At 38.3% G+C, this 27,802-nt stretch overlaps 3 protein-coding genes across 5 annotated transcripts; 2 read left to right on the top strand and 1 right to left on the bottom strand.

Annotated features, from left to right (window-relative positions):
• Positions 1–790: 790 nt before the first annotated feature.
• On the bottom strand, positions 791–2,279 carry LOC143863796 (putative fasciclin-like arabinogalactan protein 20). Its single transcript, XM_077374561.1, has one exon. It carries the CDS (start codon positions 2,230–2,232, stop codon positions 991–993), a length of 1,242 nt encoding a protein of 413 aa, XP_077230676.1. The 5' UTR covers positions 2,233–2,279; the 3' UTR covers positions 791–990.
• A 3,657-nt stretch (positions 2,280–5,936) lies between these two features.
• On the top strand, positions 5,937–15,627 carry LOC143863686 (transmembrane 9 superfamily member 2). The gene is made up of 7 exons (XM_077374437.1): positions 5,937–6,180; positions 7,121–7,161; positions 7,253–7,838; positions 8,255–8,392; positions 8,560–8,716; positions 8,822–9,306; positions 14,929–15,627. The coding sequence occupies exons 1-7, from the start codon at positions 6,029–6,031 to the stop codon at positions 15,146–15,148; spliced, it is 1,779 nt and encodes a 592-aa protein (XP_077230552.1). The 5' UTR covers positions 5,937–6,028; the 3' UTR covers positions 15,149–15,627.
• Positions 15,628–18,627: 3,000 nt separating this feature from the next.
• On the top strand, positions 18,628–27,769 carry LOC143863609 (uncharacterized). 3 transcript variants are annotated; one of them, XM_077374327.1, is made up of 12 exons: positions 18,631–18,929; positions 19,010–19,091; positions 19,198–19,288; positions 21,006–21,155; positions 21,447–21,578; positions 24,464–24,614; positions 24,706–24,744; positions 24,831–24,905; positions 25,057–25,116; positions 27,297–27,387; positions 27,464–27,607; positions 27,639–27,769. In XM_077374327.1, the coding sequence occupies exons 1-12, from the start codon at positions 18,822–18,824 to the stop codon at positions 27,680–27,682; spliced, it is 1,167 nt and encodes a 388-aa protein (XP_077230442.1). In that variant the 5' UTR covers positions 18,631–18,821; the 3' UTR covers positions 27,683–27,769. The 3 variants fall into 3 exon arrangements, with proteins under 3 accessions (XP_077230444.1, XP_077230442.1, XP_077230443.1); XM_077374328.1 differs by lacking the exon at positions 27,639–27,769 and adding an exon at positions 25,590–25,654 and having other exon boundaries at positions 18,635–18,929; positions 27,464–27,619; XM_077374329.1 differs by lacking the exon at positions 21,447–21,578 and having other exon boundaries at positions 18,628–18,929.
• The last annotated feature ends 33 nt before the right edge of the window (positions 27,770–27,802 follow it).

Raw genomic sequence — 27,802 nt, 5'->3', positions numbered from 1 at the left:
TGTTTGCCAACCATGTTTTTTTTTCCATGGAATATTAGTTTACCATAAGTTGTGAGAGAGTAGTGGTAAGGAAGTAACAGAGGGAGATAATTAAGAGGGCATGAGTGAGGAAATGGTGCATAGTGGTTGAAAAACAGGGAAAGAAAACTCTATCTTGAGTAGAGTTTTTTCTTTTTCCTGTTTTCAGCCACTACCCACCATCTCCACACTCATACACATGCACTCTCAATTCTCTGCCTGTCTCACCTTCCATTTCCCACCACTGGACAAACTAATATTCCATGGAAAAAAAATTCTCATGTTAAGCAAATAAGCAGCTCCCAGCAAGTGTTCATTCTTGTAAACATCATGAAGACATATACAATTAAACAGTGGAAATGATATTAGCACGACCAAGTTTTGATATCTGCACTAACTCATCTTGCCTTTTTATTATTTAAAGATCTGTCTAACGTCACTACATTACCCAAAAAGCTATCACAACCCAATTAAAAAGAGAAAAGACAAACTGGGTTTGTGCAATTATTAAAAATGGCTGTGCTGATATCATTCCAATTCAAAAAACAAGAAACTGAAGCCCTCAAAAGACTGAAAAATTCCTCAAAACAAAGAACCAGAACAAGAATCTTCAATTCATCAAAGAAAGACTAAAAAATTCCTCAAGACAAAGAACAGAAACAAGAATGTTCAATTCATCAAAGAAAGACTGAAAAATTCCTCAGAACAAAGAACAGAAACAAGAATTATCATTTCATTAATGAAAACTGAAAAATTCCTCCAAACAAAGAACAGGAACAACCGTAAAAGAATCTTCAATTCATCAATGAAAGACTAAAAAATCCCTGAAAACAAAGAACATGACCAAGAATTTTCAATTCATCAATGAACACAATACAACAACAGAAGTATCAAAGCAAAACCCACTCACACTCACAAAAGAATCTTCACTGAAAAACCATTCTCACATAACAAAAAAAAAAAAAAAAAAACTCACAACCCATCATCTTTCACCATCTGTCCCACCACCGTGGGCCTCATCGCACAATCCTCCGGTGAGGCACACATCTTTCCCATCTCCACATACTTCTTAGAAGGAATCTGAAAAACCTCACCATCCATCGCAGAAGAGGAACTAAACTGCGTTGGACTCAGATGCGGGAAAGGCAAAAAGATAGTATGAACAACAATCTTCAAATTAAACATCGCATCAGGAACCTTCAAAGGCACGTAGTTAATCCGCAGCGACGGACCAGGGTTCGTCACGACTAGACTCTGACCGTGGACCAGAGTCGGAAAAGTGGTCCCCACCGGTAACTTAATCAAATCCTCATGCATCAAGAACCGATTAGGAACAATATGGAAGCGTACGTTGCTAACGTACGCATGCCCTCCAGCAAAAATAGACGCATCATCCAAAACAAAAACAGTCATGTTTTGAAGACTCAAAAGCTCAGAGGATTTCACCTTCATGGCTAAAGAGAGGACACTGTACCCCGTGTCGTGTAATTTCACCATGGCGTCTCTTAGCATCAGGCGCATGATAGCCGATGAGGAGGATAGAGATGGGTCGTTGCTAACGTACGCATGAGGTGGAGATGCGAGGATAGGGTTTTGTAATGGGGTTTTGCAGGAGGAAGAGGAGAGAGGGCCGATGAAACCCTGAAGACCGTGGATGATGACGTGGCCGTCGTCGAAGACATCAGGACGGATGATTTCTACGCCGTTGATGAAGATCTTGGTGGAGTTATCAACGGTGGGAGATGAAGATGTGATTGTGATACAATGGTTAGGGTTTAGGGTTTCGAGTTTTGTACCGAAAGAGAGGTTTTGAAGGTAAGAGAGAGAGAAATTACCGGGCACGATGTGTTCGGATAGGAGACGAGGGAGAGAACAAGATGGGCAGGTTCTGATTGAGTCATCTGAAGGGGCAAAGACTGTGGTGGGGCCAGTAAAGATTAGGGATGATGATGTGGAAGAGAGAGATGGGATGGCCATGGCTAGTTCTTGGAAGCCTAAGCTTGTTAAGATTGGGGCGAGAGGGGTTTGGTCTGAGGAAGGGGAAATGGAAACTGGGTTTTCTTGATTAGGGTTTTGTGAGTGGGGCGGATGGTAAAAAAGAGGGGGTTGGGTTTCAGTGGGTTGCGGGAGAATGGTGAAAGGGTAGGAGATTGTCTTCGAGGGGAAGACGAAGGTGAGGAGATAGATGGTGAGGAGGAAAGGAAAAAGCTCCATGGATTCAAGAAACAGAGGAGATTTGCAGAGAGAGAGAGAGAGAGAGAGAGAGAGAGAGATGAAGAGGAAATGGTTTGGAATGAAACTGAGAAGGGTTTTGGGTTTTTATTGATTGGGATTTGAAGAGGTTTAAGGCGGTTAGAGATTTTCTTGATGAAATTTGTACTTTCTTGGTTTAATATGACGAAATTGACCCTTGCTTTTTTTGTAAAGGACGGATGTGTCCATTTTCAGTTGGATGTTGAAACTGACTAACTGTACTATCTTTGTTTAATATGACTCAATTAACCCTCTTATTTCTTAAAGGACGGATGTGTCTACTTACCGTTGGGATGTGGTTCAATCCTACTGACTGAAATACCCCTAGAAAGTGCAAACAAGCAAGTGAAATTGGATTTTAAATGGGACAGAGGCCTGAGTCCTTTTAAGTCATTTCACACATCATTCCCCCTAATCTAATCCACGGGAAGAATTTGACACATGGGCTGGAGATTTTATATGACGGTTGTGTCCATTTCCCGTTGGCTGTTGAAACTGTACTTTCTTTGTTGACTATGACGAAATTAGCCCTGTTAATTCTTAAAGGACAGATGTGTCCATTTTCCGTTGAGAACTTTTACGATGGGTGGCCGTGAAAACACGTGGAGTCTAAGAAAATAGGTACGGCCCACTTTTTTTTAATGATCCAAACCGTTCATCTGTTTATACACAACGTAAATAGGTTGTGCCTCAAAAATCATTTCCACACGATAATCCTAACCCTCCGATCTGTAGAATATTTCATAAATGATTTTTGAAAATCTCCATTTTCAGATCAGTTCAGATCGGAGGGTTAGGATCATCCTATGGAAATGATTTTTGGGGTGCAACCTATTTACGTTGTGCCCAAACAGATGAACGGTTTGGATCATCAAAAAGAGTGGGCCGTACCTACATTTTTAGACTTCACGTGTTTTCACGGCCACCCATCATATAAATTCTCACTTACTTCAATCTGACTAACTGAAACACTCATAGAAAGAAGAAATAAGCAAATGAAATTGGATTTTAAAAGGAATAGGGGCCTGAGTCCTTTTAAGTCATTTTACATATTCCCCCCCTCAATGTAATAATGCAATGAAGAATTTCACACATGGACTGGAGATTTTATATGATGTAAGCCCGAATAAAAGGTGCTGTATAGGATGATCCATACCATCCATCTGATTGGCCACAATGTAGATGGGTGATCCTAACCCTGAGATGATCCTAACCCACAATGTAGATGGGTGATCCTAACCCTAAGTGCCCAAAAAAATCATTTCGATTGGATGATCCTAACCCGAAGATCTATTGAGGAGCTGCATATTATGGAAACCTCTATAGATCTAAGGGTTGAGATCATCCTATGAGAATGATTTTAGAAATGATCGTTTGGATCATCCTATGGTGTGAGTCATACAGTACTTTTTGAAAAATAATGAACCAGTGGAGCCACTCCCATTCTATCTATTCACCAAAAAAACTAATAACTCCATCACTGTAAAAGTTCAAGTTATCCTATCTTCCACAAACCCATGAACATGTAACCCATCTTAATTCAAGCTGAATCTGATCTACATTACCGGACCAAATTCCACCCACGTGAGAACCAAACGAAAATTTGCAAACATGGGTTCTATTTAAAGAGATTTTTATATGATGTGTGCGTCTGGAGTCTATTATTTTTCAAAAAGTAGTGGGGCCCATTTCATAGGATGATCCAAACTGTTCATTTGTTAGGCCACAATGTAAATAGGCTGTACCTCACAGATCATCTCCATAAGATGATCCTAACCCTCCGATTTGTACAGGGACCTCTACAAATTGGAGAGTCAGCATTTCCCTGGAGAAAATTACAAATTATAAATAAATACACAAACACAAAAATATTTCACAAGTAAACTCTTCATATCTTACATTTTTCACACACATATATATATATATATATATATATATATATATATATATATATATATATATATATATATATATATATGAGGAAACTGTTGGTGAGCTTAAGCTCACCAAACTTATGGTGAGCTTAAGCGCCCAATCACATGGGGGCCCACTTTGTTAGGATGATCCAAAGCATTCATTTTAAAGTCCCTTACATAGATAGGGGGTGTACCAAAAATCAGCTCCATAGGATCATCCTAACCCCTCCATTTGTGGAGGACAAAAATGGACAGACACAAATCTGCCCATTTTTTGTCCTCCACAAATGGAGGGGTTAGGATGATCCTATGGAGCTGATTTTTGGTACACCCCCTATCTATCATAAGGCCTTGCAAATGAATGGTTTGGATCACCACATGTGATTGGGGAGCCATGTGATTGGGGAGCTTAAGCTCACCATAAGTTTGGTGAGCTTAAGCTCACCAACAGTTTCCTCTCTCTCTCTCTCTCTCTCTCTCTCTCTCTCTCTATATATATATATATATATATATATATATATATATATATATATATACACGGTGTCAAAGGCACATATTTTTAAATAGAGTAGAGCCCCCATCATTCGATGATCCAAACCATCCATAATAATCCGATTATCCAATAGAGATGATTTTCCAGACAACATATTTTGGTTGGCCACAAGAAGTAGATCATTGAATAATATGGCCCCCACTATTTTATTTTTTTGCAAATTACCATTCAATTTTTTGGGCAATAAAATATGAATAGGTCCATCCTCGAAAATCACTGCTCTGTTTGGTTGCCAGTAAAAGTTTTATCCTAGGGAGTTTTTAATCCAAACAGTGAAGTTAATGGGATTTGCTAGGTTTTTTTTTCCTGCAATTCCTAAAATTCCCGCCAAAAGTTAGGAGTGTCATTATCAAATATGGGAAGGGAGGAGAGAGATGGAAGAGAGAGAAAGAGAGAGGACATCATTCCCTACGAAAGAAAAAGAGGGGACGAGGAGTCAATGTCACCACAGAAGCAATCATTTCCGTGCATGTAAGTAGTGACAATGGTGGATTGGTGGCTTAGTAAACTTCGTTTGAGAAAATAAATAATCTCTCTACGGGGCTCTGGTATCATTCAACATCACATTCATCTCCACCGTACACATGGCTTGTAGTGGGACTTTTATGATCCAGATTGGACACCAGTGATCCCCATTTGTTCTATGAACGATAATGGGCTCCACTAGATGTATGGTTTAAGATCATTGAATCCAGATTTCCCACTAGCGGGCCCCATTTGCTACTTTTAATCAAAGTCCAATACATGAAATGCAAACAAATCTACAACAAATGTGGCCCCACTAATGGCCAATCTGGATCCAATGATGGTAAACCATACATCTAGTGGGGCCCATTATGAATCAAAATCCAAACCAATCTACAACCGAATCCCACAAAAAAACCACCATAAAAATAAAAACACACTACCCTCGCCACCCCACGACAAAGGTGCGTAATGCGCACCCACTAGTGCCCAAGACACACTCCCCACGCATTGAGCACTCCGTCTGTATTCCTGTACACCTACTAATAAAGCCGTTTAAGGGAGATAATAAACTCGCACCCCACGTAGGATAATTCGCACCACTGCAACGCTTTCCAACGTCCATATTACAGGGGTGCGAATTATCCTACAGTGGTGCGAATTTATCATTGCTCCCTTTTTAAGTGGCGCTTTTTTACTTACCAACCTCTGATTTGATTTAAAAAGCCCTAAAAATTGGTTTTTTTTCTCAGATCAGATTCAGAGGTAGATTAAAACTAGAAAAATTTACAGATCTCTCATCTTCCAAAGGAGAGAGTGGGAGATGGGAAAAAAGATGGCTTTTTTGGTTGCAATAGCGATTTTTGTTTTGTGTTGGGGAATTGGAGTAAAATCAGATGGATCCGATCACAGATACAAGGAGGGAGATCTTGTCACTCTCTATGCAAACAAGGTTGGACCATTTCATAACCCTAGGTAATCTATTTTTCTTCTCTCTTTCCTTTTTTTTTAGGGTTTCAGAGTAGATCTTTTGTTGGATTGTTGTTTGGCCCTTTTTAATGAAAATTTGTTTGTTTTGGATTGGATCTACTGTCTCTCTGAGTGAATTTTTGCGATTTAGGACCTGTTTGGATTGCAAGAAAAACCTTTCTGGAGGAAAAAGTTTTTCTTTCCATGGTTTGGATTGAAATTATCTGAAATTGAAGGTCTTTAGGACAGGTTTAAGTTTATATCTTTTCATATGTAATAAAAAGTAGGATTTTTTTTTTAGAAATATTTTTCCTTTCCAATGTTTTCCAGAAAATTCATGGAATCCAAAATGGGCTTGAGTTCTTTTGCTGATTCGCGGGGCAGGGTACCTGTTTGGGGCTGCTAGGGTTTTATGATTTTGTTATTTTTCTCAGCGTTTTTGCAGGTTTGGGCTGAGAATTCGGATTTGTTGAGTGGTGATAGGGCTTAAGATGTTTTGAAAGTGCTTGGGAAGTACATTACGTGTTTGATACCAATTCCAATCTCATTCTGATGAGGATTACGATTGATATTTGGATTTTCTTCATCTTTAGAGTAAATTTAGTCATAATTTGAGACTCACGGGCTTTCTTTCATTTTCATTGGGTGGATTCAGGTGGTGTTTTTATTTGATGAATAGTTATTTCTATTTTTTTTTCTTCTTTAATGAGAATCTAGAGTTTACAAGATCCTTAAAATTGTGACATGGTTGGTGAAGAAGTGGGATTTTTTTTTTAAAATTGTGTAGTTAGATATTACTCGTTTGCTTTGATGTGAATAACACACTAATTTGGAAAAGTTTTGTAATTTTGGATTGTTTGGTTAGTTATGCCTTTGATTTGTGCTGGTCTGTGAAAGTTTTCATTTCTTTAAGGCTTCCTGATTCGGTGTTTGTATATGATTGCAGTGAGACATATCGGTATTTTGATCTTCCATTCTGCTCACCAGGTTCATATTGGGCATCTCATCTTTTGGGCTTCTTTAATCTTTCATTTGTTTCCCTTTTTCACGGGGTCCTCTCTCTGAAATAAAACTGCAGGTCAAATAACTGAGAAAAAAGAAGCTCTCGGCGAAGTCTTGAATGGTGATCGTTTGGTTGATGCCCCCTACAAACTCAATTTCCTAACCAAGAAAGAGTCCAAAGTTGTTTGTAAAAAGAGGTTGTCTAAGGATGAGGTAGCCCAGTTCCGGAATGCAGTCATCAAGGACTACTACTTCCAGATGTACTATGATGATTTGCCGTTATGGGGATTTTTGGGGAAGATCGATAAGGAAGGCAAAACTGATCCCATCGACTACAATTACTTTCTTTACATGCATATCCAATTTGAGATTTTTTACAATAAGGACCGTGTCATTGAGATTAATGTTCGCACTGATCCAAAATCCTTGGTGGATGTCACTGAGGACAAGGAGGTTGATGTCGAATTCATGTACAGTGTGAAATGGAAAGAAACTGATACGCCTTTTGATAAAAGGATGGAGAAGTACTCACAGTCTTCAATGATGCCGCATCACTTGGAGATCCATTGGTTCTCAATAATAAACTCGTGTGTTACGGTTCTCCTCCTGACTGGATTTCTTGCCACTATTCTCATGAGAGTGCTTAAGAATGATTTTCTAAAGTAAGGAGTATCTCCATTCTACAATTTCCTACTTTTCATATTTCCAAGTTGCTGAATCAACTTGTGCTTCATCTGTGTGAAAAACCTTTTTTTGAGTATTCATTATTTAATATTTTATACTTTAACAACCCCCATGCCCCCCCCGCCTCGCCCCATCCCCCCCCAACACACACACACACACACACACACACGTGTGGCCCCTCTTTTTAGGGTTGGCTTACACATGGCACATGTGGCCCTTCTTTTGGGTTGGTCATTACATGTGGATTTTTTAATATCAAGGAGTTTTGAACTCAGGACGTTTGCTCTGATACCGTGTGAAAACAACCAGTTGCTCCGAAAACTTAAGCTGTTGGAGAAGGCATTATTTAATCTTTTATACTTTAACAATTTGTTGTGCTTTTTTTGTGTAAAAGGTATGCCCACGACGAGGAGTCAGCTGACGACGAAGAAGAAACTGGATGGAAGTATATCCATGGTGATGTCTTTAGGTACCCAAAGCACAAGTCTTTGTTTGCCGCTGCACTTGGTTCGGGCACTCAGCTATTCACTCTGTAAGTATCTAGCCTCTTTTGTTTGATCCAATCACTCCGAAAGTACGATTACAGAAACTTCCATATATCAATATATTCATTTAATTGTTGAAATAATCAACCATTGTGTAAGTTGCATGTCATCTTTTTTGGATTCATCTAATATCTGGTTCAATGCATGTATTCAGTACAATTTTCATTTTTATACTCGCGCTAGTTGGGGTATTCTATCCATACAACCGAGGAGCTCTATTCACTGCACTGGTAGTCATTTATGCCTTAACATCTGGTATTGCGGGCTATACTGCAACATCTTTCTATTGCCAGCTTGAAGGAACAAATTGGGTATTTATTCGTCCATTAAACCTGCAAGGATTTTAATGCTGAATATATATTTGTATCTTTTTCTTCTTAAAATTGCCATTATAAAATTTCCTACTTTTTTGACAGGTAAGGAATCTGTTGTTGGCTGGTTGCCTTTTCTGTGGTCCTCTATTCCTGACCTTCTGCTTCCTCAACACCGTTGCTATAGTGTATAGTGCTACAGCAGCCTTGCCATTTGGCACAATTGTGGTGATTGTTCTCATATGGGCATTAGTCACATCACCGTTGCTCGTTTTGGGTGGGATTGCTGGGAAGAATAGCAAGGCTGAGTTCCAAGCTCCTTGTCGTACCACTAAGTATCCGAGAGAGATTCCACCATTGCCTTGGTACCGTGGGACTATTCCGCAGATGGCGATGGCTGGGTTTTTACCTTTCAGTGCCATCTACATTGAACTCTATTACATATTTGCCAGTGTCTGGGGCCATAGAACTTATACCATTTACAGCATTCTCTTCATAGTCTTCATTATTCTCCTTGTCGTCACGGCTTTCATTACTGTGGCACTGACATACTTTCAGCTTGCTGCCGAAGACCATGAATGGTGGTGGAGGTATGCTGCATCTTTTGATTCAGATATGCTTTGCACAAAGTTTCTCTTCTCAGTTTAGGCAGTTTATCTTCCCTCTGTTGTTTTTTGTGTGTTTTATTTTCAAAGGAAAAGGATCCCACCCTTCAAAGGAACATGGTTCCTCCATATAATATGAATATGCGTATCTTTAATATATCATCTTCTTAATCTATGTTTTAACATTTATATTGTTAATAACAAATGAAATAGTTATACACTTACTATAGGCAAGTATTGCAATTTATGTGGCATAATTTTTTATCAGAAAAATAATCATATGCATATAATATAGGGAGATACTGTTTGCGCTTTTCTTGTTATGGTGTCGGGCCTGTTGGCACTGTGGATTTTAAACTTCTTATTGGCTGTTGGTGGCTTGTTAGGAATTGTATAGCCAAGGGTAAAAGCATAAAATAATGAGAGGATCGACTATTTCAAAATGCGGATGTCATATTTGAAATTAATTTGCTGCTAGTAAAAATGAGCATAACCTATGAAATAATTAGTTATTTAGTCCAATATTTATATCTCTTTTTCTTACATGGCAGTCTTTGATGTGCTTGATTGAATTTTTTTTTTTTGAAAGTTTCCCCGAGTCCAAGAGAAGTTTGAAATCTTCAGAACTTTTTGAATAAAGGATATGCTAGCTTGAGCTAACAGCGGAAAGTTTTGAAAAGCTCTGCTTACATAGTTTGACTCCTGATGTGCTTGATTGAATTGAAAGTTACTTTTTTACTATGTTTTTTCACATGAATACTAATAATTAGTTATAAACATGTTTTAGAGCATAATATATACATATAGAGGAAAAGGATTGTGAGCTTGAGCTTTCAAACCTTATGGTGCGCTTGAGCTCTCAAACCCATGTGGCCCACATTGTTAGGATGATCCAAAGCATTCATTTGAAAGGCCCTTACATAGATAGGGTGTGTACAAAAAATCAGCTCCATAGGATCATCCTAACCCATCCATTTGTGGAGGTCAAAATGGACAGACCACAAATCTGCCCATTTTTGCGCTCCACTTTTGGAGGGGTTAGGATGATTCAATGGAGCTGATTTTTGGTACACACCCTATCTATGATAGGGCCTTGCAAATGAATGGTTTGTTGGATCCTCACATAAATTGTGGGACCCATGTGATTGGTGCACTCAAGCGCACCATTTGATTCCAGCGCTCAAGCGCACCAACACATTCCTCATATATATATATATATATATATATATATATATATATATATATGAGGAAACTGTTGGTGAGCTTAAGCGCACCAAACTTATGGTGCGCTTAAGCTCCCCAATCACATGGGTACCACATGTTCTGTGGTGATCCAAACCATTCATTTGCAAGGCCTTATCATAGATAGGGGGTGTACCAAAAATCAGCTCCATAGGATCATCTTAACCCCTCCATTTGTGGAGGACAAAAATGGGGCAGATTTGTGTCTGTCCATTTTTGTCCTCCACAAATGGAGGGGTTAGGATGATCCTATGGAGCTGATTTTTGGTACACCTCCCATCTATGTAAGGGACTTTCAAATGAATGCTTTGGATCATCCTAACAAAGTGGCCCCCCATGTGATTGGGCGCTTAAGCTCACCATAAGTTTGGTGAGCTTAAGCGCACCAACAGTTTCCTCTATATATATATATATATATATATATATATAGAGAGAGAGAGAGAGAGAGAGAGAGAGAGAGAGAGAGAGAGAGAGAGAGAGAGAGAGAGAACGGTTTGTACACTCAAGTGTAGATAAGTTATCTACACACTAGCTTAAAATACAGTGGAGGGCATATTGTTTGGGTAATCCAAACCATTCATTTGATGGGCCCTCACATAGATAGGGTGTGCCCAAAAATTCAGCTTCATAGGCTCATCCTAACCCTTCGAACCGTGGAGGCAAAAAATGGACAGATTTGTGAAGGTTTATACACGTCCATTTTACCTCCACAAATCGTAGGGTTGGGATGATCCTATGGAGCTGATTTTTTGTGGACACCCTATCTATGTGAGGGCCCATCAAATGAATGGTTTGGATCACCCAAACAATATGCCCTCCACTGTATTTTAAGCTAGTGTGTAGATAACTTATCTACACTAGTGTGTAGAAACCGTTCTCTCTCTCTCTCTCTATATATATGTGTGTGTGTGTGTGTGTGTGTGTGAGAGAGAGAGAGAGAGAGAGAGAGAGAGAGAGAGAGAGAGAGAGAGAGAGAGAGAGAGAGAGAGATCTACTAAAAAATATATATCATGTGTGAGACTACATTTCAAATCCACTAGTCACTGAAAACTGACTAGGTGTTTGCTTTCCTCCTCGAATTCTAAGGCATTATTTCATGCTATTTTTTATCTACTAGAAGTATTCTTAGCTCTTCAAGTATCTCATGCGAGATTTCTACATGCTGCTACAATATATCCTCTAAGAACTTAAATTTGTTCCAATTTTTTTCTTGGATTTCCATTTCCACTCAGTAGTTTATTTCTAAGGAAATCTGATACACTTAGCCTTGACCCCTCATCTTCTTGATCTGATTAGATAGATGCCCAATGTGGTTGGTTGACATCGTATCTTGTCTATGTTGCAACTTACAGAGTGCATTGAATTTACGAGGAAATATAAGTTCGAAGGTTAAAATCCTAGTGTACGGTAACATTTGTAACCTTGATTTCATCTCATGGTCAAACATTGTTTCGTAATTTGCTGTCAATATGGAAAGAATAAAAAATGCTGTATATGGTAAAAATGCTTTGGTTTGAGGTCTTGTAGTTATTGCTAATGCTAGTGTGTGGTTAGTGGCTCATCATGTCCATAGTTTTTTTGCAAGCATGTCATATATTTTCTATGATAAGGTGAATGTGTATATGCTATGTTGCATCTTGCATGGGTATACGTGTACAAGTGTGGGATTTCAACATGTGTACCGATTGTCAAATTCAGCAACCTTAGGGAAACAGATATGTGGATTTGCATACGTCCATGGGAGGAGAGTTTCACTATTTCGATAATAGGGTTACAAACCTCTTACACCCGAACCCTAATACGTGGCTCCTATATTGATGCCAATACATCAAGAATTACCGAAATACCCTTATAGCACAAAGCGGAAATTAAATTTTCCTCCCAGAGTGTTGCTCTGGAAATCCCGACTGGGGCACGTTGTGTTGCGTAGATTAGTCCTCCGGGGTGATGAATCAATACCAGAATACAAGACATCCGTACAACAAATCGTGATCAATCTTGGCTATGCATAATCATGGTTGAACAGAAAGAAGCTAGTTATATTTTTTGTTTAGGCTTTTAGGTAAAAAAAAATTGGTTGTGTCAACATTAGTTTTTCATTATACCACATTGGGCAAACAAAAATCTTCTTAAGAAGGCCTTGCATGAATCGTGGTCAATCTGGGCATTGTATGCAACTATGCATAATCACGGTTCAACAGAAAGTGACTGTTCTTTACTAGATATATTCCTTGTTCAAGCCTTTAATGTTCCAAGTGATAATCTTGCCTGGGGTAAAAGAATTGATGGTGATGAATTTTGAGTCTCTCATACCTTATTTCAATGAAGTCACTTGATTTGCGTGATCGATATGAGTTGATGCACCAAGGATTCTCAACTTCTTTTTTGTGCATTTGGAAGGTGATGGTGGTGGTGCTGTAGTATTTTTTTGGGGCGTCAAAACTGGCCTATTTAGCTTGATTTTGGTGTTTTAGAAAGGTTTTTCGATTACCTATCTAAAGAGCCTAAGATTACGCGAGTTGAACCTGATTTGGCTAAGTTATAGGCAGTGTTAGGATATGGTAAGTGTCTATTACGGGATTACTATTTTAGGATTATCTTAGTCGTATCTCTTGCTTTTATTTTGTTGCTTCAGATAGGAGATGACGAATAATTGTTAGGCAAGTATTTAGGGTTGCTATTCTTAGATTTTGACTCTCTATATTATGTAATGGCACGAGGAAAGAAAGATAGATTGAATAAGGTTTATTTTTGAGACATCTCTTGTGAAGAGAGCATTGGCTCTTTAACGCAGGTGAAGGAGCATGGCTCCTTTCACTTGTTATATTGGAGTTTTCTCCAAAGCGTGGGTACTACAAATCCATTTACAAATGGATAATACTTCGGTGGTAGTGTACACGAGGCGTTGAAGGAGCAATACCCAATTTCTTGCTCCGGATCCATTATTCATTCAATGGAACCCATTGTTGGATATTCTCTAGATAAGAGTCAGAACGTGGTTCTTATGGGTGGTTTAAGAAAATATTTACCAATTACCATCGTGAGTTATTGTTGTTCGACCAGGCTCTGAACCCTCATGAGAGACAGATAGATGGCTATCTCCTTTTCCCACCCTTGCTGAAGCTGCTCCTGAAGAAGTGAGAGAACGAGGGGAATCAGAAGAAAGTGGAATGGGTTTTCAAACCCTCACGAGATTATTTTAGTTGGTGCTTGTGTCTATCTTCATATTGGTGTTGCTACTCCACGCTCCCTGCGTGTGGGGGTGGGGGGGGGAGACAATTGTTGGAATTGCACTGTCAAAGGACTTGGCACTGAAATGTTTGGGAAGTATTGGTTGCCACCATTCCATCACTAAGAACAGTGGAGTCAGATATGAGTGACTTGTTCTATTTGGAAAATATGATTTTCCAGAGCATGATGATATGGAAAGTGGGTGATTTCTGTTATTATGGGGTTTGGGACTGAAATGATTGGGAAGTATGGATATGCCTCCAATTGATCGCTAAGGGCACTGCATGTATCCATATTGACTTATTTAGCTCAACTTGCACCATTTTGGTACCATGCAGATTTGGCTCTAAGTCGTTTTGTCCATCTTCTTTGGTGGTTGTGGCGAATAATTTATTTTCCTAGCATGCTACTTGTGGGACAATTTGTCTATCATGGCAGGGGTATTGATTCTAGATGACTTTGAAGAGAGATATTTTCTCATTCTAGCTTGAAAAGAGAACCTCCCCGCGTGTCAAAAATCAATGTGATTTGTAGAAGATATCTCACACATGGGAAGTTGCCCGTTCAGAGGACTTCACGCATGAAAGTAACTAGGGTATTTGAGTACTCAAAAACATTACATTGGTATGCATATTTCCTCCTATTATTAATCGGTAATCTGCGATTGTACGTGCCATTTCAAGGTTTTAGATACATAATTTTGCTCATCAACAAAGCATTAACTGAAGTGGAATGTGCTAAATGATCCTATAGGGAGTGGAGGCTACTTAAAGGCACTAACGAAAGGGCTCATCCTTAAATCAAAGCTTGGGCCCACCCTAACATTGAGTCATCGTGCCACGTGACTTTTTATTTTTTGGGTTTACATTTAGGTATATTATAACATTTTAACTGGTAATTGCATCAGTATGCTATTTCTGATGCTTGCCATTCCAAAAAACAAAAAAAAATTGCATCAGTATGCTGTTCAGAATCTCGCAATCATTATGTGATTTTGTTACTTTTCTAGGAAACTTGAGAATGCTCCTGTAATTATATTTTTCCCTTTAAATAGGTGCTTACCCTCATATCAGATGTCGGGTTAGTTTAATAGATCTTTTCTCAAACCATTAATATTCTGCTTGTTTAATGCAGGTCCTTTCTCTGTGGAGGATCAACTGGCATATTTATCTACACCTACTGTTTGTACTATTACCATGCTCGGTCGGATATGTCTGGGTTCATGCAAACCACATTCTTTTTCGGTTATATGGCTTGCATTTGCTACGGTTTCTTCCTCATGCTCGGCGCTGTTGGTTTCCGTGCCTCCTTACTGTTTGTCCGTCACATATACCGCTCTATCAAGTGTGAGTAGCCTATCTATTGGTCGCTTTCAAGTTTCAAGTAAGGTATTTTTCTTCCTTTTTGATTTAAAAGTTTCTTTAAAGAGAAGGGTTCAAGATGTCAGTTTGAGGTAGTTGAAAAATAGCTCTGCACTCAAAGCAGCAGGGGGTTTGAGTTGAGGCCATGTTTTCCAGAAATGGGTAGGACTTTGGAAACTCTTATTTTGGGGATGTTGCAAAAGGTTATTTATTCACGGAGGTGGTGTTATACATTCCAATATATGAGAAAGTCTTCACAGTTATGAGGAAAAAGCTTGTATCATTCATTACATGCACCTGCTATCTCTGGAAAACAGTTTTCTTTTCCTCATCTATCTCTCTTGTATCCTTTTCCTCATATATTTCTCTTGTATCAAACCCAATGTCTAATATTCGCTGGACTGAAAAATGTGTTGGGCTTGGAGTTTCAGAATATCAAGATTCATTAGTGTGCAAAATTCAATTTCTAATATGCAGATGGAATGAACTGTTGAAATTTTGAAATCTAGTGAGACATTGATTTATATGTCATGCCAAGTAGCTTACTTGTCATATCCTTCGTATCTTAGGCACCATGTCAGGTCTAGTTATGCTTGTAATGTTCCCAAGTGTCAATATACACCAATTTCAGTGTCTGCTCGGTACATTTGGTGGAGATGTATATGATGTGAGTGCTGTTTGTTGTTTGTACCATTAAAAGTGATGTGTTTCTTCATTTAATTTGCTGGAAAATTATGAGGGCGGTAATGATTTGATTGACAAAACTTAGGTAATTACTGTCTCAAACAAAACTGATAAATTAGAGTTGCCATTGTTGTTTTTTTGAGATCTATAGGAATGTTTTTAGAGGAAAAGGATTGTACGCTCAGTGTACCAAGCTTATGGTACGCTCGAGTGCCCAAGCACATGTGGGCCCACTTTGTTAGGATGATCCAAAGCATTCATTTGAAAGGCCCTTACATAGATGGGTTGTGTACCAAAAATCAGCTCCATAGGATCATCCTAACCCATCCATTTGTGGAGGTCAAAATGGACAGATACTGTTTGTCTGCAAATCTGCCCATTTTTGCCCTCCACTTTTGAAGGGATTAGGATGATTCAATGGAGCTGATTTTTGGTACACACCCTATCTATGATAGGGCCTTGCAAATGAATGCTTTGGATCCCCACAAAAATTGTGGGACCCATGTGATTGGGCACTCAAGCGTACCATAAGCTTGGTACGCTCGAGCGTACAATCCTTTTCCTCATGTTTTTATTATATATCTTGAGCCAATTACTAGAATACCTCTTTAGCGTAGTACATTATTAGCTAAGTGACATAAATGAAAAATCCTATCTAATTCTTATTTTGGATAGGTAAGCTGGGATTGAACCTCAGAGCTCAAGGTTGAAGGACAATTTCTCCATTAGAGGCTCAATCCCAATCCCATCTAATTATGTACACTTTATATACATCTAATACTGGTGTATATAAGTCGGAAGGTTCAACACTAGGAAGTGTAAATATCAAGGAAAAATTGCCAATGGAGGACATCAAAATACAAGAATTGCCAACGGGGGACACATTTTTGAAAAATTGTTAGGAGGGTTGATAACCCCCTTTTAAGAGTTTGATAACCCCAATTAGAGGGTTGATAACCCCCTTTTAGAGACTTGATAAACCCCCATTTCGTCCCTTTCTAACAATTTTTCAAAAGTGTGCCCCCCCCTCCGCTGGCAATTCTTGTATTTTGACGTCCCCCATTGGCAATTTTTCCTAATATCAACCTATGTAGGGTACGTCGGTACGAGTTGTTCCAGCCCCACTTGGGTATTTTTGTTTTATATTATGCTCTTCGAATGCCATTGGACCTTCTTTTATAAGGCAGTGTTATTAGTTCTTTCCGAGGTAGAAAGCAAACCACATTTGCATTGGACAATGGAGCCCAAGTGCCCAACCATTATTGAACCCAAATAGCTAATATCAATGTGTTTTAGTGCCGGTCCAAAATGTCTGGATTCCAATGCGTTTTCACTAAAAACGCTAGTTCTCTGAATCATTTTTCTCAAACAGGGCCTTATTAGACTTAAAATTAAACGTAAATTTGAGTCCAACAAACAGTTTTGGGCTCTAAATCAATTCTGAAAATCCAAAACAAACAGGGCTTTAGTCTTTTTAATATGATACACATTTGCACGATTTATGTTACCAATAAGTTTCTGGTGAAATTTTCTTGTGATTATGAACATAACATGCTAATATGGGTGTAAACGAGATGAGCCGAGCTTGGCCAGGCCAGGCTCGGCTCGTTAAGCTCAAAAGCTCGGTTCGGCTTGGCTCGGTCAGGCTCGCGAGTGGCTCGCGAGCCTTACCGAGCTCGGGTTATATTATGTTCACACCCCTCATCTTCCCTGGACAGCCCTATTAGTGTAATTTGACTACTTTTTGTACACTATGGGGGGTGGTCCTAGTAACAAATGGGGTTCCAAAAATGAAGTGACATATTTTGCCCCCCCTCCTTTCACTCCCTGGACAACCCTTTTAATGCATAAATTAATATATAATATATATATTTAAATATATTAAATTCTTAACGAGCCGAGCCGAGCCGAGCCTGGCCTAAATTGGGCTCGGCTCGTTAAGATTAACGAGCCTAGAGAGCCGGCTCGGCTCGGCTCGTTAAGGATTCAGAGAGCCTCCAAGCCCGAGCCAAAATTGACACCCTTACATGCTAATAATGCTGGCTTGTACTTGACATTAATAAATTTTAAACTGAGTAGACACCAATAAATCTTCATTATGTAGTGAATCTTGGGTGGTATGATGGTTTTGGTGCCCCAATCTGACCTGCCTCACTAGTGGCACCTTCTACTCACTGGCTGGGTTGAACTCTCTGATTTTTTTTTAAAACGAAAAAACATTTTTCATCTCTGAAAGAAAATTTTAATGGAAAATGAGTTAGTCAAATGCTAGTAAACTCATTTTACATGGATTTTTTTTTCTAAGATAGAATTTCTCATATCCACACTTCCTAAATGCTAGTAAACTCCGTTTTGTTGGCTCCCCTTAGAAGTGAAAAAGGATATAGATCTGTTTCATTGTGACCATTCAATCTGACCTTTTTCAGTTTCCTTTCTAGCAAGGAGAGGAAACAATTCTTAGGTCCCACACAAGGTCATATAGGTGCAAACGGGATTCTTTTTAAAGTACTAAAAAAATCAGTGAAATCCAACATGGGTCTTGATGAATCAAAGGGGGTGAATCCAAATAGTCTAAAATAAGATCTTATATGGGCCACAATTACATAGGCTGAGTGCCTTAGCATCATCCAACATGGGTCTTGTAACAATAAAATAGCAGACGATTTTTTCACCCCCTTGTAGGATTATGCGCCCCTGTTAAACTGAACTGTGGCAGACTTTAACTCTTTTTTATGTCAAATCACGTTACCAGTGGGGCGCATAATCCTAAAAAGGGGCGAAAAAATCATCTCCCAAAAAATAAACCAATTTGAGGTATAGTCGGAGCCAGGAGGCCCAGGACGCAAATAGTTGTCAGTTCAGGTCAATGGATGGTTAGGTAATTCGCAGTGGTAAGGTGCACCGAAGATGCTAACGTGCGCTGCGGGATAAGGTTCCAACCAACTCTGACCTGAGAAGAAGAAGAAGAAGAAGAAGAAGAAGATGATTACAGTGGGAGTAAAAAGCCCAATAATCCTCTTATCCTTCTCAAATCTTCAAGGCATCACCAAATTCAGAAACCCACCTCCCCTCTCTTCTTCACGCTCATTTGTAAGCTTTAAAACAACAACCCCACATAGAAACCTCCTCCTCTTCTCTTTTTTTGTCTTATCTGTTCTTTAAATTTGCAGACTATAAAGGGTCCGGGGCGTAAAGATGCTCTGGGGTTCGTGGGTTTTGTTCCTCAAGCAGCAATTTCAGGAAGAGCAGATGGTGTGCATGTTTCTCTTCTGTTTTTTTTTTTCCATTTATTTTCTGGGTTTTCTGTATTGGGTTTGTGGTGATTGATTGGTCTGTTTGGTTGGTTTGCATTTTGCAGGTAGTAATTATGACCCTGAGCTCAGGTTAGTGTTGGAACTGGCTACTGACTCTGAATTGTATGAACTCGAAAACATTCTCTTCAGCCCCAGGTTTAGTTCTACTCTCCCCTTTCGCATTTTCTGATTTATCTTTTTTCATCTGGGTTTTAGAGCAACTCTATTTTACAATTGAGGTTGAGATTTTTTTTTTGTTTGCTTGCATTCAATTGTTGGGCAGCTGTTTTATCTGTAGGCTATTTGGTCATTTGTATTGGACACAGTTCATTTGTATTGCTGATAAATTAAGGATTGCAACATTATATCTTCTTCTACAAGAATAGTGCCATTATGGTGGCGATGTTTCCTATGTCATGGTTTATGCACTCTGTAATGTTCCCTTATAAGGAATCCCTGGCCTCCCCCATCAGCCCGGGCTTTTGGGTGAAATGGTTAAGATCCTTACATTGGTATCAGAGCCAAACAACGTCAATGAGTTGAGTCTCGGGTACCTGTGATTATGACAGTGAGACAAAGGGCAGTGGGCCTGAGGCAGTGAGCCCATCACAAAGAGCCATGTGGCAGTGGGCCACCGGGCAGTGAGCCCGCCGAGTGCGTGGGGATCTGGGTGTGGGGGTTGTAATCTTCCCTTATAAGGAATCCCTGGCCTTCCCCATCAGCCCGGGCTTTTCGGCGAAATGGTTAAGATACTTAAATGCAAATTGACCACTGGGGGCACCCTTTACCCCCATTTTTGCAAGCGCGCCTGTGAATCTAGCATTCCCCATTTTTGTATACCTACTTGGGTTTTTGCTGCTTTTCATTGATACCATGGCCTATACCTATAGTTCATATAGACACTAGATTCCACCTCATGAACTCCAATCTAATTCAATCAACTCATTACTGAACACACACACACACACACACACATAATTTCCCTGTGCAGTAATAAAACACAAACTGCAAAGAGGAAACTGATATGCAAACTAGGAAGCTGTGCTTTGCATTGGTCTGTTCTCACTTCCTAGAGTCGCAGTCATGTCCTAACTGCTATTCCCAGATAAATAGACATTTATTTGGGTTGCTTATGATGCTATCATATGGCTTCCTATTTCTATTTTTTACTGTCGTGTTTCTTTTTGCGCCAACGAACCACTTCCAGATGACTTTTACTATAGCTGGTATCTTATATGTTTGGGAACTAATGGAATCAATTTTTTAAACTTCTTAACTATCCTTGCGATGTGTACTTACCTGGAAACATGTAACATCATCTAAAATTATGGGAATCCACCAGAATATCTGTTCTTAGGAGAGAGAGAGAGAGAGAGAGAGAGAGAGAGAGAGAGAGAGAGAGAGAGAGAGAGAGAGAGAGAGAGAGAGAGAGAGAGAGTTTCCTAATGTTTTTTCTTGGGTTTCCCTTGTGTACTGTCTTGGTTGAGAAGAAAGGAAGGGGTTGTAGTTTGTAGGTCTGGGGTTATAATCCATTGTAATCCTTGTATTTTTCTTTCTTGTACTGAAGATCGTATCCTCGCCCGTGTACGTAGGCATCTTGGCCGAACCACGTAAAATCTCGGTGTGCATCTTGAGGTTTGCTTCTTATTTTACTTTTCTAGTTTTCTGTTTATTTGTCCACGATTTAATTGGATTTGCCTGACGGATTTTCTCAACACATTGTATTTGCAAATTATGCATACCTCTTGCTATTATCTTTTGTAACCTAGCGCCTTTCAGCAGTTAAAAGTTGTGTCCAAATGCTGATAAAGTAATTAACCAGAAATGGTTTTTGATGATTGAGTTGGTTGTATTGAATTTTGTTGTCCTGCAGCTACTTTAGTCCCTTATTGAAATCAGTATCAAACAGACCCGATGTTGACTATATCATGCATGGAGAGGAATTCGGGGGACGAGAAGATTTCATTGAGCATCTTGAGTCACGATTCTTGTTTCTTGCAGCAGATGCACGATCTATACTGAGGTTATTATCTCACTTTGATGGGTTTTGACATTTTCCTTTTTTTTTCTTTTTTTTTGAATGTTGTTTTGACATTTTTCTTACTAAAGACTTCTATTCTCAGTAGTCTTTTAATTGGTCCCATTTAATAATGAATGGTATCTACTCCAGCATTCTTGACCTTTTAATCTTCTCAATTGTTAGATATAGTAATGCCTATTTTGATCATAGTTTATTTTAGTTCAGGAATCTCATTTATATTTATCAGGGTTTCATTTAGCCCATAACCAACTAATTTGCATTTATTCTTGGAAGGGGTTGGAGACCTTCCTACAGAAACGTCTTACTTGGGGTAAGGAGAAAATTAGGTGTTCCTTGTTCAAACAAATTGTCGACGGGAGACCTAGAGGCGGAAATTTTCCTTCACCTGTTGAGGGAATATTCAAGGTATTTGGCTATCCGCAACCCCAATTCAACAACGAGGAAAATGTTTATGTAGGACAACAGTTGATTAAAAGAACTTGCTTGATAGTGAACTTTGTTTAGTTTCTCAAATTACAATGAACCACAAGATGCTATCCTTGGTTTTTATATTTTGATCAGTGTGCCCCTCTTTACCACCCTATCAGCTATAAAGAGAACAATATGGCCTAGTTACTGAAGGAACCTAGTTCCATTATTGTCTTTCTCAATCTCTTAGAATTCAAAGCATTCTATGTATTTGTTCTCTCAATCTATAGGCTAATTTCTGCTGTTGGTTGATATAGAGGTATTTATATTTTACAAGGCAAGTTTATCTTTTGTGAATTTCCTCGCCCCTAAGCATGAAAATGCTTTTAGATATATGATAAAAAGCTCTGCTGTACTTTTTCCTAAGCTATAGTCATGGCTTTAAATTTCGGTTTCGGACTCAGCCGAAACCGAAATTTCATACAAAGATTTGAAATTTCAGTCTTGTGGGCCGAAATTTCAGAAATTTGGTAAATTTCGGGAATTTTGTTTTGGGTACATTTTGGTTTCAGTCTTGACTGAAATTTTGGATTTCGGTCGAAATTTAAAACCATGGCTATAGTACTGAATTGCTGGTATACAGGGGATTATTGTGGCATCTTTGCTATCTTAGGGCGTTATTGCAATTTTGTGAATTTTTACTATTTGTTTACTCTTCGTTATCATTCTTAAAGTTGTTTGGTTAGATTTCCACACAAGTTTGTTGTATTCTAGTCCTTTCTTTTCTTTGCTGTTGTGTATTTATTTCAATCAGGACCAATAGTTTATGGTTTATTTATCTGATGTGAAAAATGTATGGAACCTTGGAAGTTATTATGAGCCATTTCTAAAGATTACAGTCTTTAGAGTGACATCCCTTACTTGTGTGGTAGTCACATCAGAATTTAAACATACGTTTTTTTTGGTTGATCATGCAGCTTTATTTATATTCAACAAATCCCAGATTCTTCCATAATTCTGATATTTTAAAGTGGTGGATTTGTGCCTATTCTGGCATTTCTTGAAGTTTCATCTTAGATCTCCATCATCTGCATGCATTTCAATAAACTTTCGTGATTTTGTAGGATTTCCACCGAAATCTATGACCGAAACCGACACATTTTCATTTTTGTGGTGATCGAAATGCTTACCAAAACTGCCATTTAAGACCTTGGGAAATGCAATGTGATATCGAAGATTGTCGACTAGCTAGTCACGGGATGAATCACCTGAGGCTAACTTTGGAAGGGTTCCATGAGTACACCTGTTTGTATAAGTTGAGCCCCGCAGCACATCCCTCCGATGTGCTTTCTTTTTCTACAGTAGGTACATTTTAGCTTGTCTCTCTTAAAAGCTGTGTTGCTGCCCCTATTTGCTCCTCTCCTAGAGCTGCCAGTATCTTCAAATCAGATACAAGCGCTGACCACTCAAGCTTAGAGATAGCCACTCTAGGAGGCTTCACATTTGCTCTCATGCTTGCTTCCCCTCTAATGTAGTTATATACGGTCACAAGTGGCGATAGAGAATCCTTTCCTCGAACTTGAACCCTCTGGAGCTTTAGATTGGGGTTATACTTTTGCTGTCCGAAGAAACAATAATCCCCTACTAATAGTCGGTTGCATTGATCGTAGCAACCAATGCATAATCAATGGTAAGGTTCTTTAATTCCCATATCTCATAGTTGAGATCATCTTCCTTTTGTTATTTTACTTTCTTGTTGATCTATCCGTTTCGATCTACTCTCACTGAACATCTTGGCTGATTTTGGCCATTCCAAGCAAATTGATCCGTCTAGCCTAGCAATCAGGATCTGGACTCGAGCGTGGTCCATTTGAGTATTTCCTTGGGTCAGGGGGGATTTAAATGGTCACAAAATTTCCGGACGAATGCACTTTAAGACACTTTTCATGGTTAAATCTTCATATAAACATACATAAACCTGCTGATTTTATTTCTCATTTAGTTCCCCAAAATATCCTTGAAAAATAGCCCCATATTCGGTAAAAAGGCTCTTCTCATAAACTATTCTTGCACCTTTAATACTAACTGCGATAGAATCAAATCATTCCCGTTCTCTAGCCGCCAAAAAATGGAGCGGGTGTTTTTATCCCTTCGAATAATATTTTCAATACTTGGATCTAAATGAAATACCCTAGATATGACCCAATAAATTTTAGAAAACTAAAACCTGCAAAACTCCACCTATGCTATATAAAAATAATAAAAAATTCAGGAAAAAAAATCTCTATAAATACCTCAATGAGGATGCTCATCAGCTAATGGTTATTCCTTTCAGATCTAATGGTGAGGAGCCGTATGGATGATGATGTCAGTCGTATGGCCTAGGGCAAGATGCTTCCTCTTTCCATAAGCCTTCAAGATGAAACCTTAGCCTTTTTTTGGATCAAGAGTTGAATGAGGGTCTTCAGAGATCAGCTTCAAGAGCAAAGCTCTGATTCCTTGTGGTGAGACTTGTTGAAATGAAGAGAAGAGAGAAACAATAAGAGAAATAGGGAAATGAAGAGAAGAGAGGAGTTTGTGGAATTTGGGTTTTTTCCCATCCTGGGCATTCTCTTATTTTATTCACTTAAGCCATATAATGCAAAATGACAATTCTAACCTTGCCTTAAATTACATAACATCATGTGAAAATTTAACACGAGTAAACTTATCTTTCAACAATAATACTATGAGAAGACTTTCAACAACAATAACCCGTTTACAATTTTCTTTTGTTAGCTAGAGTATATTTTAAAGGGAAACCATACTAATGCTACTTCCCTATGAAATATCCGTTACAATTTTCAATTGACAGTGTAAAACTTTTTGTGTCCCATTTTCAGTGAAGAGGCAGGTGACATTCCTTTTCTGTTAGACGACGGTAAGTTTTCTAATAGCCATGGTACTTTAGAACATGGACTAGCTCAGTGGAAGGTGCACGCGCTTGCTGTTTTGAAAGTTGGGGCAGAGGAATTCCACTCAATAATTTTGAAGGTTTTTTTTATCTCACTTTAAAATTAACATCCATTTTAATTTTTTAATGATTATTTTCTCATTTTTGACCGTCTGCATATATTTCTATTAGGGTGGTGGTGTGTTAACTTTGGCAAAGATTTATCAACTGGTACGAGGAGACGAACATCCACATATGATATGAGTTTATCTGTTTTCTTTTCTCCAATTTTATGATTTATATGCTTCTTATGGTAGTTAGCAAGGAGATTATCCGGAAAGATGCTGTTGGAAGCTGCCAACTATCAAATAAAGAATGAAGTTATCAAAAAGGTGTTTATTAATGTCTGAAGTGATAGACAAATGATCTACACCAATTTTGCTTCAATATAATAAATTTGGGATGCAAGACATGGACATGTACAATGGTATCTTTTCCTATATTTCAAATCACATGACTTAATTAATCCCTTTATTCTTTCAGGGTGGGCAATTGGCAGCTATTAACTTGGAGTCAAGAGCAGCCTTGCTTGTTGCAAGACAGGTGATTGTTTCTTTTATAAAATGTTCATTATCTGATTCACTATTAGTGGTACCCATAATATGTAGTCATCTTCTTGAGTTAAATGCAATCTATGTCACAGATGTCTTTATCATGAATTTCTCGGCAAGGGAAAATCTCGGGATATATTATTATTATTTTTATTTTCTCAGGTTTATATCAGAAAAAAGGTAAAAATAAAATGGTTTAAAAATATATAAAAATATTAAATTTAAGAAAAGATATAAAATAAAAATATCGGGATAATATCACGATATTCTCAGGATATTTTATGATAAAAACGAAAATATCGCTACATTTTTAAAATCTCAGGATTAGTTTGGGTTTTGTCGTTTATCAAAATGTCGCGATAAAAACGTGATATTTTGAAAATATCAGAGGTATTTGTGAAATATAATGGAATTAATCACTTTTATCCATTACAATCAGCATTTATCAAATGTGTATTTGGACAGGGTTTAGCTTCTGCGGCATCACGATACCTTGGGCTTAGAAGCATGATGACGTTACTTGGTCCAGTGTATGTCTCTTCCACTCAACTAGTGTATTTATGGTGCAAGTGATTTGCCTAGGCAATAGTAAAGTTTGAGCTGGTGATCTACTCATTCTTGGTGTTAATGGATAGATTTTAAGCACAGATCCACAAATTATCAGCCTCTCTGCAAAGTAGGCGTAAGGCTGCGTACATCTAGCCCTCCCCAGACCCTTCAATGGCGGGAGCCTCGTGCACACTGGGCTGCCCTTTTTTTTTTAATCCACACATCTCTTTTGAAGTACCTTATAATAACTGACATGATTTTAGTTTTTAGGTGGGTTCTTTTTGTAATTCTTCGAACAAAACAGTTCTCTTTGGTTTGAAATTTGTTTCCGTGGCTAAGGAACATGTAATTTGGTATTCTTTTAATACTAGTCATTGAGTGGTTGGGGTAACATGGAAGCTCATTTGCATGCATGTTGGTAATTTTGGTAATGTGGAATGGCAAAGCTTGTGTGGAGACTAATTCTCATAAATTGTTCCATAAGTTTCATGGGCCTCCTTGTGGCTTTGATACATAGTTTTTCCAAATTTTATTGTACAATTTGTTCACTTGGGATCTGGTTTGGCATATATCTTTATTTTCTCTTGTTCTGGGACAATAACTGCATCCATTCCAAGTTTTCTATTGTTAACTTGAATTTGAACATGCGATCGGTTTCAATAATTGTAAAAATGTGAAATTTATTGGGTGGAATGATTCGGAAGGAAACCCAAGACTGGGTCAGGTTGTGTGTACGAGAAGCTCACTGTGGCAAAATTGGAAAATAATATGGAGTTGATCATGAGTTTACAGAAGCTTGACATCCATAAATCAAATAAGGACATGACCTTGAGGAAGGGCCCACCTGATGAACTCTTTGGGGCCTTCTTAATTTTAACCATTGGAAAATATTACTGGATAGCTGCATATAGGGTAGATTAGGTGGCCTTTTCCTTTATTAGTTCTATGCTAGAAGGCAGTCTCTTAATTTCCTTTGTCACTAGGGTGTATTCAGATGGGAGCTTTTGGAGGGTATAGGAAACACATTTTTGGATCTTCTCTTTACATATTTTTTGTTCTTGAAGAACCCTTCCTAAAACAATTAATCATCATATCATTCCCTTAATCATATGTCTAGTTAATTTTGTGTCATCTGGGTATTAGGTCTCGTTGATCGCCAGCACGTTCCTGGATTAGCATCCATATATGGTCATCATCATTTATGAAACGTCTTATGCTGGTCAAAATAACTGTATGTTCAATATGTCAATCTCTTAAAATTAACTGTCATAGATATTGCTTGTCAGTGTCTCATATCTGCAATTATAATTTTGAGTTTGTGAGTCTTTTATATATAGATCATTTTTAAAAAAATTTATTATTAATTTCATCTTCTAAATTAAATCTAGTGAAGTTCTATGGTATTTAATTTATTCATGTCTTGTGTCATCTCTTGATACATGATACCTGTATCATACGCCTCAACTTTATTTTGAAAAATTTCTGTCACAACTCCATTGCCATATCCTTGTCCCTATCCATATATGCCGTTTATATGTTTTGATATGTTTGCACAATTTGCCCTTTCCGAGGTTTATCTATCATCTTGTCTAACCAAATACTTGTTTTGGGTATTTTACGTAGGATGTGGGGAACATTTCTGGCAGATGTTGTCATACAAATGATCGGCACAGATTATGCCAGAATATTGCGAGCGATTTATGCATTTGCCCAGGTCACTTGTTAACTGCATACATGTATCACTGTACTATTTTTAGCGAACGTAACTGAACCTGTTGTATTTTATACAGATCCGTCTTACTCGGACATACGGATGGGCATCCGACAAGGGCTGACTCGTCAAGTATTTTTGAGATGTTGCATTATTTTCTTCTCAAAGCACGAGCCCCGAAGCTTCCTGTTAGCAGAAGGTGAGGAATTCTTCTGTAGGATGTATAAGGATTCTTCTGTAGTTCTGTAGGATGGTTATGTGCAGTTCCTACTTGACCAAAAGTATAGGTAAATGTTAATTTTCACTGTAATCCATTCTACTATTATCTTATTAAAAAAAAAAAGAACAAAACAAAAGTCATCCTAACCTGTTTTCTTTCATGTGAGATTATCTTTTCTAATGCTGGAGTTGGCATGTT

The sequence above is a fragment of the Tasmannia lanceolata genome, unplaced genomic scaffold (genome assembly GCF_043159265.1).
Source record: "Tasmannia lanceolata isolate RefF3 unplaced genomic scaffold, GAP_Taslan_0.1 ptg000044l, whole genome shotgun sequence".
NCBI classification, from domain to species: domain Eukaryota; kingdom Viridiplantae; phylum Streptophyta; class Magnoliopsida; order Canellales; family Winteraceae; genus Tasmannia; species Tasmannia lanceolata.
Note: the sequence above shows the minus strand (reverse complement) of the source record. Positions and strands in the feature narration are given on the sequence as shown.

What these genes read in the sequence shown, in the direction of transcription:
- LOC143863609 (XM_077374327.1), top strand. Translation starts at nt 18,822, where the DNA reads ATGATTACAGTGGGAGTAAAAAGCCCAATAATCCTCTTATCCTTCTCA. An exon ending in CTGTTGAGGGAATATTCAAG is followed by an intron (nt 21,579 to 24,463) that starts GTATTTGGCTAT and finishes TCCCATTTTCAG; the next exon opens with TGAAGAGGCAGGTGACATTC. An exon ending in CGATTTATGCATTTGCCCAG is followed by an intron (nt 27,388 to 27,463) that starts GTCACTTGTTAA and finishes TATTTTATACAG; the next exon opens with ATCCGTCTTACTCGGACATA.
- LOC143863796 (XM_077374561.1), bottom strand. Translation starts at nt 2,232, where the DNA reads ATGGAGCTTTTTCCTTTCCTCCTCACCATCTATCTCCTCACCTTCGTC.
- LOC143863686 (XM_077374437.1), top strand. Translation starts at nt 6,029, where the DNA reads ATGGGAAAAAAGATGGCTTTTTTGGTTGCAATAGCGATTTTTGTTTTG. An exon ending in GGACCATTTCATAACCCTAG is followed by an intron (nt 6,181 to 7,120) that starts GTAATCTATTTT and finishes ATATGATTGCAG; the next exon opens with TGAGACATATCGGTATTTTG. An exon ending in CTTAAGAATGATTTTCTAAA is followed by an intron (nt 7,839 to 8,254) that starts GTAAGGAGTATC and finishes TTTGTGTAAAAG; the next exon opens with GTATGCCCACGACGAGGAGT.